The 13,022-nt window shown below is 41.1% G+C and overlaps 1 protein-coding gene across 3 annotated transcripts in view; it reads right to left on the reverse strand.

Annotated features, from left to right (window-relative positions):
* MRPL48 (mitochondrial ribosomal protein L48) overlaps positions 1–13,022 on the reverse strand; it is a 67,881-nt gene that overhangs the window by 39,383 nt on the left and 15,476 nt on the right. For all 3 annotated transcript variants that reach the window (XM_059133071.1, XM_059133081.1, XM_059133063.1), the window contains exons 2-3: positions 5,265–5,317; positions 1,429–1,466 (exon numbers count right to left, since the gene is read on the reverse strand). In XM_059133071.1, the coding sequence (XP_058989054.1) occupies positions 1,429–1,466; positions 5,265–5,317 (91 nt within the window). The remainder of the gene's footprint in view (positions 1–1,428; positions 1,467–5,264; positions 5,318–13,022) is intronic.

The raw sequence follows: 13,022 nt of genomic DNA on the forward strand, positions 1-13,022 counted from the left end.
TCTGTTTTCAGCTCAGGATCCCAGGGTCCTGGGATCGAGCCCTGCTTTGGGCTCTCTGCTCAGCAGGGAGCTTGCTTCCCCCCTCTCTCTGCCTGCCTCTCTGCCTACTTGTGATCTCTGTCTGTCAAATAAATAAATAAAATCTTAAAAAAAAAATAACTATAAGCTTCCAAAAGGCAAGGATTGTATCCTCTCAATTTTGTATCCTCAGCACCTAAATATATCCTCGTATAATAAATGTCTGTTGGGAGAATGAATAAATAAAAAGAAGCTCATATTTTGAGATACTGGGCTTTGTGGCTGGTAGAAATGGTGACCCTCTACATACTGCTGCCATTTTCCAAAAAAATTAACAGATGTAAAACCTCTTCTGTACTGCCTGGCATACACGACGCACTCAGTAAATGTTAGTTTCCTTCTTGTTTCCCATTCTTTTCCCTTTGATACTCTTTTCTTTTTCTTAAGATTTTATTTATTTATTTTAGAGAGAGAAAGAAAACAAAAGTACAAGTAGGGAGGAGGCACAGAGGGAAAGGGAGAAGTAGACTCCCCACCGAGCAGGGAGCCCAACGTGGGGCTTGGTCCCAGAGCCAGAGGATCATGACCTGAGCCAAAGGCAGACGCTTAACCAACTGAGCCACCCAGACTTCCCTCTTCTAATACTCTTTAGGCAAATGACCAATGTCATTAAAACCAAACAACTAGGGGCGCCTGGGTGGCTCAGTGGGTTAAAGCCTTTGGCTCAGATCATGATCCCAGGGTCCTGGGATAGAGCCCCGAGTTGGGCTCTCTGCTCAGCAGGGAGCCTGCTTCCTCCTCTCTCTGCCTGCCTCTCTGCCTACTTGTGAGCTCTGTCTGTCAAATAAATAAAATCTTAAAAAAACAAAAAAACACCAAACAACTATTTTGAAATTTCTCACATAATGGACAAAGCAGAAAGGGCAGGTAACTGGGCTGAAACAGACTAAAATTCTCGGAGTTAATCAGATTGAATGGAAATTCATTTTGGACAAAATACTACATGAAAAGCCCTTGCCTAGTAGATGATGGGCATAAAAGAGAGGTCTGAAATAGCAGTAGTTATAACTATAATAACTAACTTAATGTATTTTACCTTGCTGAACCTTTAAATTCACTGTAGTTTGTACTATAATTATCCTCAACATTTTAAGCGAGGAATGCAAGGTAATGGAGAGGTAGCCAAAGGTCACAGAGTAAGTATGTGGTAGAGCTGGGAACCAAACTTACTAAAGAGCTCTTGCTCTTAACCACTTTATATTCTTGCCCTTGTCCTATTCCATGTTGGGGGTGGAATGTGGTCCCAGCCACTCTTCTCAAAGATATGTTAGGAATCTTTCTAGACAAAATTATTACAGAGTGTTAGAGTCACTTAAAGCAAGCAGATTGTATCAAGAAATAACCACATACCTGCAGAACTGATGGGATTTTCTCCTGAAGTTCTGACCCTAAAAAGAGGGGAAAGTATGTTGAATAAAATTAGAAACCCACATTTAATCTGCACAGTTATCAAGACTTGTATGCTTCTCATTAAGGTGAAGTCAATGCTAGATACTCCCTTCTTCTTTCCTTCCCTTCTTTCCATAAACATTACCAGGTGCCTATTATGTGCCAGACATCCTGAGGATACAAAAATAAGGAAATTGTCTCTATATATGGTCTAGTTGGGAGAAAGATATGCAAACTAATTGATCCACAATCTAGTGCTGATCCAGAATAAAAACTTGTACAAGATTTGGTGGACCACAGAGTAAAGTGTGGTCATTTCTACCAGAGGGGTTAAACCATTTGACCTGAGTTTTAAAAATGCAGAACTGGGGGGAGCCTGGGTGGCTCAGTGGGTTAAGCCTCTGCCTTCGGCTCAGGTCATGGTCTCAGGGTCCTGGGATCAAGCCCCTGCCAAGTAGAGAGCCTGCTTCCTCCTCTCTCTCTCTGCCTGTCTCTCTGCCTACTTGTGGTCTCTTTCTCTCTGTGTCAAACAAATAAATCTTTAAAAAAAAAATAAAAATAAAAAAATAAAAATGCAGAACTGTTCTTAATTATTTAGCCTTAAGGAAAAGCATTCCAGGCAGAGGTATGAAAGTGGTCTGTTCAGGGAACGGCAACCAGCTAGATGTGAATGAAACTTAAGCAGCAGGGAAAAGGGAGGTTGGTGAAAGAGGTAATCAGGGGCCAGGTTATGAAGAACCTCATACACTGTGCTAAAGAATTTGCTGTTTACCTGTATAGACAGTGGGAAGCTCCTAGCAGATGTGAAGCATAGGCGTGCTATGATCAAGTTTAGGTTTTAGGAAGTTAACCCTGGCAGCAGATGGGTAATAAATGGGAGGAGTAAGAGAACCAGTGAGGTTGTTCTTGCAGGAGCCTTGCAAGGAGGGCAGAGATGAAGGACCAGGAGCGAGAGCCAGAGTGAACAGAGAAGTCAAAGACTATGGAGAACAATAATACAGCTCTGTTTGGCTCACTAGGTTATCAGCATATTTTAGTTCTCCATCCTGCGAAGTTTTGCAACGAAATTGTGGCACAAGCTGGAGACAAGCAGATCTGTGATTAAATGCTGACTGTACCATTTCCAAACTGTGACCTCTGGCAAGTTCTTTTATATTGCTGTAACTCAGTTATCTCATCTTTAAAATGCAGATAATAATAGTATAATCTTGTGGGACTGAAAGTCTATCTTAAACTCTCTGAGCCAGTTTCCTGTTTTGTAAAATGACGTTATCTATATTTGTCCTGTAATATTTTTGTAAAAATTTGAGAGAACATGTGAAATGGTTCTATAGTAAGTAAGCACGGTGCTATAGTTAAGTACTTACTGAAGAGGTGACTGATCAATGGTTGGGGAAATAGATTACAATGGAAAGGAGTAATAGGAAAGAGGCTTCAATAAATGTAAAGGATTTTAAAAAATCATGCAGACTTATGGGTGCCATGTGGTCCAGGGAGATATACAATTCACTGTTTTATATCCTATGGCTGCCACACATAAGACACTCAGTGATTACCTGCTGATTCAAGAAATATACTACCAAATGCCTTTTATTACCACTGAGAGAAAAACAGTGAGGAGTAGCAAATTGTATATGCAAGACAGTGGGAAAAAAACAGGTTTGAATTCTAACTCCAACTCATACTAGCTATGTCATCTCGAGCAATTAATTTGCTTCTCTGGACCTCAGTTATTTATGTATAAAATTAAGATAATATGACCCGTTTCACCAGGTCACTATGAGGATCTATTCACTCATTAAACAAGTATTTATTAAATGCCTACTATGTGCCAGGCACCATTCTAGGCTCTAAGGATTCAGCAGTAAACTGGACTAACATGTATGGTATATTATGCATGATGCTTATATTCTAGGGGACAGGCAGGGAAAATAATTTAAGTAACTTTACATATACATCTTTCTAAAAAGTCTCAGATGGTGATACCTGCAACAAAGAAAAATGAAGTAAGGGAAGAGAATAAAGATTGATGGGGTAAGGGGGGCACTGTTCTTACATAGGGTATTTGGGGAAGACCTCTCTAAAGGGATAACATCTGGGCACAAACCTGAATGAAGTAAGGAGGGTCAAGCCATACGGAAAGCCTTTTTAAAAATTTTGTTTAAAGGGCACCTGGGTAACTCAGTGGGTTAAGCCTCTGCCTTCGGCTCAGTCATGATCCCAGGGTCCTGGGATCCAGTCCCGCTTCGGGCTCTCTGCTCAACAGGGAGCCTGCTTCCCTTCCTCTCTCTCTGCCTGACTCTCTGCCTGCTTGTGATCTCCGTTTGTCAAATAAATAAAATCTTTTTAAAAAATTGTTTAAAGATTTATTTCTTTATTTTAGAGAGAGCACACATGCATGAGTGAGCACATGAGGGGGCAGGAGTAAAGGCAGAGGGACAAGCAGACTCTGCACTAACCATGGAACCCTGAGCGTGGAACCAGACATGGGGCTCAATCTCACGACCCTGAGATCATGACCTGAATCAAAATCAAGAGTCTGACATTCAACTGACTGAGGCACCCAGGTGTCCCTAAATTTTTTTTTAAGTAGGCTCCACTCCCCAACAAAGGCCTTGAACTCATGACCCCAAAATTAAGAGTTTCATGCTCTACTGACTGAGCCAGCCAAGCACCCCGAGCCATATGGATATCTAAGGGAAGAATGGGCAAAGATCTTGAGGTAGGAGAGTGCTTAGATCCTCAAGAACTAGAAAGGGAGCCAGTATGCTAAAGCTGAGGAAGCAGTAGTATACAGATGAGGAGACAGATTATGTAAAGCCTTGTTGGATATGGTAAAGAGTGTAGATTTTATTTCTCTTTTTTTATTAGTTTCAGAGGTAAAACTTAGTGATCCATCAGTTGTATATAACACCTGGTGCTCATTACATCAAGTGCCCTCCTTAATGCCCATCACCCAGCTACCCCATCTCCCCCTTCCCTCCAGCAACCCTGTTTCCTAGAGTTCAGGATCTTTCATGGTTTACCTCCCTCTCAATTTTCATCTCATTTTATTTTTCTTTCTGTAGATTTTGAGTAAGATGGGACACCATTAGAGAGTTCTGAGAGAGAAGTGACATAAACTATCTTGATTTTCAAAATAATCATTCCAGGGGTGTTTGGGTGGTTCAGTTGGTTAAATGTCTGCTTTTGGTTCAGGCCGTGACCCCAGGGTCCTGGGATTGAGACCAGCATTGAGCTCCCCGCTCAGTGGGGAATCTGTTTCTCCCTCTCCCTCTGCCCCTCCCCTGCTCGTGCTCCCTCTTTCTCAAATGAATAAATAAAATCTTTAAAAATAAGTTTTTGAAAATAAAAATAATTACTCTGACTTTAGTGTGAAGGACAGAAGAGAAAAGGAAAGCAGTGGCATCAGTTAGGAGGAAGAATGATGATAGTAAATATTAGAAGGAGCTGGTCCCTAGTAGTTGAGCAAAACAGAAAGCATGAGACCTGAAACTGGAGCTGAGGAAAGGTTTGATTCTGTATATATTTCAAAAGTAGAACTGAGAGGATTTGTTAAAGAATTGGATGTAGAGTAAGAGAATTAAGTGCAAAGGATGACTCCAAGGACTTTGGCCTGGGCAACTAGATGAATGAAGTTGTCATTTACTGAGAATGGGGAAGAGAGAGATGACAGGGGAGTTAATGTTTGAGATGCTTAGTAGACAGGTGGAGATGATGAAGGAAAAATGCTGGGTGAACTACCCAACAGAATGCAAATATTAGCTATATTTAACCATTGTTATTAATATCCTTACCTTAAGAGAGAAAAGGCTTGCTTAAAAATGATATCGTTCCTCAGACACAGCATCTAGAGCAAAACAGCCATGTTAGGACAATTTTAATTATTCATAGTCTTCCAAGCACCTCTTTAAAAAGAGGCTAGAAACCCAAATTACACAACCAAAAAGGACCCAAAGCCTCTTGTCTAGCAAAGAAGCTGTCTTTCAGTTAATACTGAACATGTAGGCAAACCAAGGTCATCTTCGCTCTTATTCCACCAGCTACAGAAATTGCTAAAAAACAGAAGTCCCCCTCCATGCTGCTTTTTGTTGTTGTTGTTTTTTACCTTATTTTCCCTTTCCAACAGGATCTTTTTTTCTACTATCAATCAACAATTATGCTTCTGACAACCACAGGCACCATGCAAGGGACTTTTAACTCTTTCCTAATTCTCAAAACACCGCAAGACGATTTGACAGGTGAGACAGCTGAGGCCCGTAGTTTATATTCTGAGAAATCATACCTAAATAAGTGTCTAAGAGGACTGTTTTTGGTTTTGTTTTGTTTTGTTTTAAGAGGACTGTTTTACTCCAAAGGCTATGCCTCTGTTAGAGCACACTGTCTTAATAATAATAGACACCAGTATCAACAAAACAATAATAATGAGAGGAGGCAGTAGCAGTGGCAGCTTCCCTCCCTACGTTTCCCCCCTTCCTGTTCCTTCAAACTCACTCTGCCGTGCTGAAACCCACTCGAAATATCAGTGGTATAGCGTTCCTAAGGGGATTTAACACAGAGGTCTTTTTTTAAAGTAACTAGATAATAAATACTAAACGTCCTTAGGCCCCATAACATGAAGAGAAAATCCTGTCCTCTAAGGGTAACAATTTAAATCCCTTCAACATGTATCTGTTAAAATCCTATTACACAAAAACAAGAAAGTCTGAGAAAGTGTCACAGACAAGAGAAGCCCAAGGAGACATGATGACTAAATGTAATATAATATCCTGGATGGAATCCAGGACAAAAAAATGACATTAGATTTTTAAAAATGAAAGAAATATGAGTAAAGTATGGGCCTTAATTAACAATACTGTATCAATATCAGTTCATTAATTATGAAAAATATACCACACTGATTTCAGATAATAACAGGGAAAGTAGATATGAGGTATATGGGAATTCTCCATATTATCTTTGCAACTTATCTGTAATTCTAAATGATTCTAAAGGGCACCTGGGTGGCTCAGTCGTTAAGCGTCTGCCTTCGGCTCAGGTCATGATCCTGGAATCCAGGCCCACATCAGACTCCCTGCTCAGTGGGAAGCCTGCTTTTCCCTCTCCCACTCCCCCTGCTTGTGATCCCTCTCTCTCTGTGTCTCTGTCAAATAAATAAACAAAATCTTTTAAAAAATAAAATAAAAATAAGTTATTCTAAAATAAATTTTATTTTTAAAAAATATTTTATTTATGGGCGCCTGGGTGGCTCAGTGGGTTAAGCCGCTGCCTTCCGCTCAGGTCATGATCTCAGGGTCCTGGGATCGAGTCCCGCATCGGGCTCTCTGCTCAGCAGGGAGCTTGCTTCCCTCTCTTTCTCTCTACCTGCCTCTCCATCTACTTGTGATCTCTCTCTGTGGGTTACACTGAGCCACCCAGGTGCCCCCAAAATAAATTTCATTTTTTAAAAAGCTATTCTATGCCAACTACTGTGTTGAATATTAAAGGGAATATAAAGACAAAATGTAACATAAACAAACTTTGAAAATATTAAACTAAGTGAAAGAAGCCAGTTACAAAGAGCCAAATATTGTATGATTCCATTTATATGAAATACCTAGAGCAGGCAAATCTAAAGAGAAAGAAAGTAGATTAGTGGTTGCCTAGAGCTAGAGGATCTGAGGTGGTAGGGATGACAACTGAGGGATACGGATTTCCCTTTTGGGGTGATGAAATGTTCTAATATTGATTATAGTGATGGATGTACACTGAGTGTGTATATACACACACACAAATATATATATAAATACATATACATATATATTTCTTAACTTGTTCAAACACATGACCCTGAGATCAAGAGTCACATGCTCTCCCATATTCTACTGACTGAGCTAGCCCAGTGCCTCATACTCCGAATTTATTAAAAGTCACTGAATTGTATATTTTAAATGGATGAATTGTGTGGTATGTGAATTGTATCTCAATAAACCTGTTTTTAAAAAAATGTAAGCACAATCCTTGTCCTGCAGGAGTTTGAATGGCTGGAGTTACAGGCACACTTCCGTATTAAACAGCTAAGCAATACCACAAGTATTATATGACTTAAATCAAAATAGGTGGTATGAATAACAAGCACCTCCAGCAAGAAATTCAGGTGGAGATGGCCAGGAAAAATTCTTCTTCTGAGGTGATACAGACACTGAGAATCTGTTCAAAGTCATGAACGTTCTCCCCATACAAATACATATTAGCACAAATAAAAGTTTGCATACTACTTAGGGAGATTCACTGAAACTCTTCACATCACCCACATACCACTATGCTAAATTAAGAGCTCCTCAGGGACAAGAATCATGTATACCTCTCAGGCACACTGCAGATATTCAATCGATGTTTGTTTTTGTAAACAAATGATTAGAAAGCGAATGAATGATACCCATGGCTACCATTTATTAAGCCCCCACATCTATTTTGTTTGGTACTTACCATGTATCTAAATCATAATTCCCTTACAGAATATTATTATCCCACTTTACAGTTAAGAAATGGAGATTAAATAATTTGCCCAAAGTCAAACAGCCACTACCAAAACTAGCATAGGATCTCAGGATTCTCTGAATCTAAAGTCCCTAATTCCCCCCCTATTCTATACCCTCTCTCTCAAATGTGTTAGTGCTTAAGAAATCCAGGCAGGAGCGCCTGTGTGGTTCAAGTCAGTAAGAGACTGACACTTGGTTTCAGCTCAGGTCAGAAGATCAAGCCCTGTTCTGGCTCCGCACTTGGCACGGAGTCTGCCTGAGACTCTTTCTTTCCTTTGCCCTCTGCCCCTCCCCCCACCATACACTAGCTTGCTCTCCCTCTCTTCCTCTCTAAAATAAATTATAAACACACACACGTGTATGTGTATGTATACGTGTGTGTGTGTGTGTATACATACACATATATATATTCTGTTCACTCATTTTTATTCTGTTTGTCTGTCATGTTTGTTAAATCTTAGCCCTGGAGAAAAGAGAGTCCTCTGCTCTAACTCCAGGGAGGGGAAGTACTGGCCAGGGTATAATGGCACTGGCTGGAGCTCCTGACTCCCAGGGCTCCTTGTTGCCTTCACTGCCTTTCATGTTGACCATTTATGTTAAGCATATTGTACTCATAATTAAAAAATCCTTTAGTATCTGATTTAATTGGACTGTTTAGGATCATCTATGTATTTTGCCCTTCCTTCCATCTATTCATATCCTTTCCAATCATCATGACCTCACATTCTCTAGGAGATTTCTCCTAAATTTGCTCAAACTGTTCCCTTCCCCTGCCCCGATTTTTTAAAAAGATTTATTTATTTATCTGAGATACAGGGCAGAGGGAGAGGGTCTGAGCCGAAACCAAGAGTCAGATGCTTAACTAACTCTGCCATCCAGGCACCCCCAGAATATATTCTTAAGTGGGTCACTTCATATAGAAGAGGAATTGAATGGGAAGAAAGATCTAGATGACACTGATTTTTTTCCCTCACTTTAGTCACTCAGATTTCTGAGTCTCTACAAAAGCAAAGGATTTAATTATCTAAAAGCCAGGATTAAGGGTTGGCAATTTTCTGAAAGACATTCAAATTGTGGTGTGAACTCTCCCTTTCAGCTCTGGGAAATGTGCTTCCTCTCCCCTGCATGCTCGGCATTATTTATCAGAACAAAAGTAATCTATTTTGGGACTATATCCACAAATACCCGCTCCTCCCAGTCAGAAAATGAAGAGCGGCTATAGCTCTGCAGCAAATAGGAAGAGGAAGGCAGTGATACTAGTGAATGAAGGAATGAATGGGGACACAGCTGCCGCAATGGGTTACCAAAATACTTGTGCCATGAGCTCTGGAGTCAAGAACAGGGGGACCGCACAGCTACCAAAGACTGAAGTCACCAAGCCAAATCTATACTGTATGAGTAGCTTCACACACCTGAGTCCCAGGTGAGTAGTGATAGTAGTGAGTCAGGGGACCATAAGGCAAGCAACTAAAAGCTGTTTTACAAGTATTAGCTGAGAGGTTCCTGGGTGGCTCAGTCAGTTAAGCAGCTGCCTTCAGCTCAGGTCATGATCCCAAGGTTCTAAAATCCAGTCCTGAATCTGGCTCCCTGCTCAGCAGAGAGTCTGCTTCTCCTTCTCCCTCTGCCTCTCCCCCATTGCTCATGCTCTCTCTCTCCCTCTCATGCTCTCTCTCAAATAAATAAATAAAATCTTTTTAAAAATTAAAAAGAAGAAAAAAGAAAACATTTAAAAATAGCTATTAAGAGTACATTTGTGTATTAATACTTTTTTTTTTTTTTTTTTTTTTAAGATTTTATTTGAGGGCTGGGCGCCTGGGTGGCTCAGTGGGTTAAGCCGCTGCCTTCGGCTCGGGTCATGATCTCAGGGTCCTGGGATCAAGTTCCGCGTCAGGCTCTCTGCTTGGCGGGGAGCCTGCTTCCCTCTCTCTCTCTCTCTGCCTGCCTCTCCATCTGCTTGTGATTTCTGTCAAATAAATAAATAAATAAAATCTTTAAAAAAAAAAAAAAAGATTTTATTTGAGGGGCGCCTGGATGGCTCAGTGGTTAAAGCCTCTGCCTTTGACTCCGGTCATGATCTCACGGTCCTGGGATCAAGCCCTGCATTGGGCTCTCTGCTCAGCAGGGAGCCTGCTTCCCCCTCTCTCTCTTCCTGCCTCTCTGCCTACTTGTGATCTCTCTCTCTCTGTGTCAAATAAATAAATAAAATCTTAATTAAAAAAAAAAAGATTTTATTTGAGAGACGCCTGGGTGGCTCAGTCGGTTAAGCCACTGCCTTTGGCTCAGGTCGTGATCCTAGGGTCCTGGAATTGAGTCCCGCATCCGGCTCCTTGCTCCGCGGGGATCCTGCTTCTCTCTCTGCCTCTGTCTGCCACTCTGCCTGCTTGTGTACTCTCTCTCTCTCTGACAAATAAATCAATAAATAAAATCATTTTAAAAAAAGAAAGATTTTATTTATTTGACAGAGATTACAAGTAGGCAGAGAAGCAGGCAGAGGGACGGGGTAAGCAGGCTCCCCGCTGAGCAGAGAGCCCAAAGTGGGCTGATGCTGGCTCAATCCCAGGACCCTGGGATCATGACCTAAGCCAAAGGCAGAGGCTTTAACCCACTGAACCACCCAGGCGCCCCTTTAATAAATATTTTAAACAGCAGTTACTATCACTTATTGAGTACATCCTTTGTGATCACTTGACACATACTATTTCAGTTCCTCTTTATATCAATCCTCTCATAGAGGCATAATTGAGATAATTGTCCCTATTTTACAGAGAAAAAAAAAAAAAAACAGAGGCTTAGGAAAACTGCCTGAAGTTATAGGTTTGGCAAGAGGCGCCAAGAATTCAAACCCAAGGCTGACTGAATCCAAAGCCCATGTCTTCCATTCTACCATACTACCTCTCACAGAGTAATACCAATTACTGAAATTCATAAGCTAGTAACAATAGCATCAATAATCCTACCATTTCTTGAGTAACTGCTATCTGCCAAACATCATTTCCTTTAATCCTCACAACCATTCTGTGAGGTAGGTTTTTTTTTTTAAGATTTTTTAATTTATTTTATTTGACAGACAGAGATTACAAGTAGGCAGAGAGGCAGGCAGAGAGAGAGAGAGGAGGAAGCAGGCTCCCTGCTGAGCAGAGAGCCCGATGCGGAGCTCAATCCCAGGACCCCAGGGTCATGACCTGAGCCAAAGGCAGAGGCTTCAACCCACTGAGCCACCCAGGTGCCCCTGTGAGGTAGGTTTTTTGACCCCCATTTTATTGCAAGGAAACCAAAGCTCAGAAAGGTGAATTAATATGCCTTAAGCACACAGCTGGCTAGTGGTGTTTTAGCTGACCTTTCCTAAGTTCTTTCAAAACCACTTTTGTTCATAGTCTTTCCCAAGTCTCTTCTTAATATGTTTATTTGTTTATTTTTTTACAAGATTTTTATTTATTTGACAGAGAGAATGAGAGAGTGTACAAGGAGGGAGAGCTGCAGAGGGAGAAAGAGTAGCAGACTCCACGCTGAGCAGAGAGCCCGATACGGGGCTCCATCCCAGGACCCCGGGATCATGACCTGAGCTGAAGGCAGATGCTTAACCACCTGAGCCACCCAGGTGCCCCTTAATATGTTTAATATGTTGGGGTGCCTGGGTAGCTCAGTCATTAAGCGTCTGCCTTAGGCTCAGGTCATGATCCCAGAGTCCTGGGATCATGCCCCACATCAGGCTCCCTGTTCCACCGGAAGCCTGCTTCTCCCTCTCCCACTTCCCCTGCTTGTGTTTCCTCTCTCACTGTGTCTCTCTCTGTCAAATAAATAAATAAAATATATTTTAAAAATATGTTTAATATGGTGACTGTCAGAGTCTGTCTTTGCACTGAGTTTTGGTAGCACTTAGGAGCACAGGTTAAGGATTCATACAAACCTGGGTTTGAATATCAAACTTCCACATTCATATTTGTACGATCTTTGGCAAGTCCCTTAAGAAATACTTAGCCTCCCATACATATGATTAAATTTGTATGAAATGACCAGAACAAACAAATCAACACAGAAAGAAAGCAGATTAGTGGTTACATGGGTATGGGCAGGAGATGAATGAGGAATGACTGCTTATAGGTACAGGGTTTCTTTTGGGAGTGAAGAAAATGTTCTGGAATTAGACAATGATGATAGCAGCACAACTTTGTGAACATACCAAAAACCACTGAATTGTCCATCTTAAATGGGTAAATATTATGGTATGTGAATTATATCCCAATTTTTAAAAAAAGAAAAAAAAAGAAAGAAACATCTGGCCTTCTAGCATAACTGCTGGATTGTATTTCCAGGCCACAGATGAGCTTTGTTAAGCCTATATCCTACCTCCTTCCAGGGCTAAATTGTTTAGAAATACCCGTGGTTACCTAAAAGGTTAAGTCCAATCCCCGACCATTTCCCCAAGTCTCATTCACATATTTGTCTACATATTGTCCCTTGATCCAAGCCCCGCTGCTTCTCTCCCTCCCAATTTCTTCTGAAACCTCTGGAACTTCAAATACATTCTCATTTCAGGGCCTTTGCATATACTCTTTCTGTTTAAATTCTATCATTCTGGGACGCCTGGGTGGCTCAGTGGGTTAAGCCGCTGCCTTCGGCTCAGGTCATGATCTCACATTTCTGGGGATCGAGTCCTGCATCGGGCTCTCTGCTCAGCAGAGAGCCTGCTTCCCTCTCTCTTTCTCTCTGCCTCCCTCTCTGTCTACTTGTGATCTCTCTCTCTGTCAAGTAAATAAATAAATAAATAAATCTTTCAAAAAAAAAAATTCTATCATTCTTTAAGTCTTAGTCATGTAGCATCCTCAAGAAAACTTTCCTTACTGCTCAGATTTACTTGGATCCTGCTGTTGTACACTCACATAGCACCCAGAATACTTCTTTCGTGGCATTTATCATAATTAGTTAAGCAGTTAAATGTTTAATTAGCCTGTCTCTTTTGCTAAGAATACAAGCTTCATAAAGACAGGAAACTGCTATATCCCAACATCTACCATACTTTCTGGCACACTGTGG

The sequence above is a fragment of the Mustela lutreola genome, chromosome 1, assembly GCF_030435805.1.
Source record: "Mustela lutreola isolate mMusLut2 chromosome 1, mMusLut2.pri, whole genome shotgun sequence".
Classification (NCBI taxonomy): Eukaryota; Metazoa; Chordata; class Mammalia; order Carnivora; family Mustelidae; genus Mustela; species Mustela lutreola.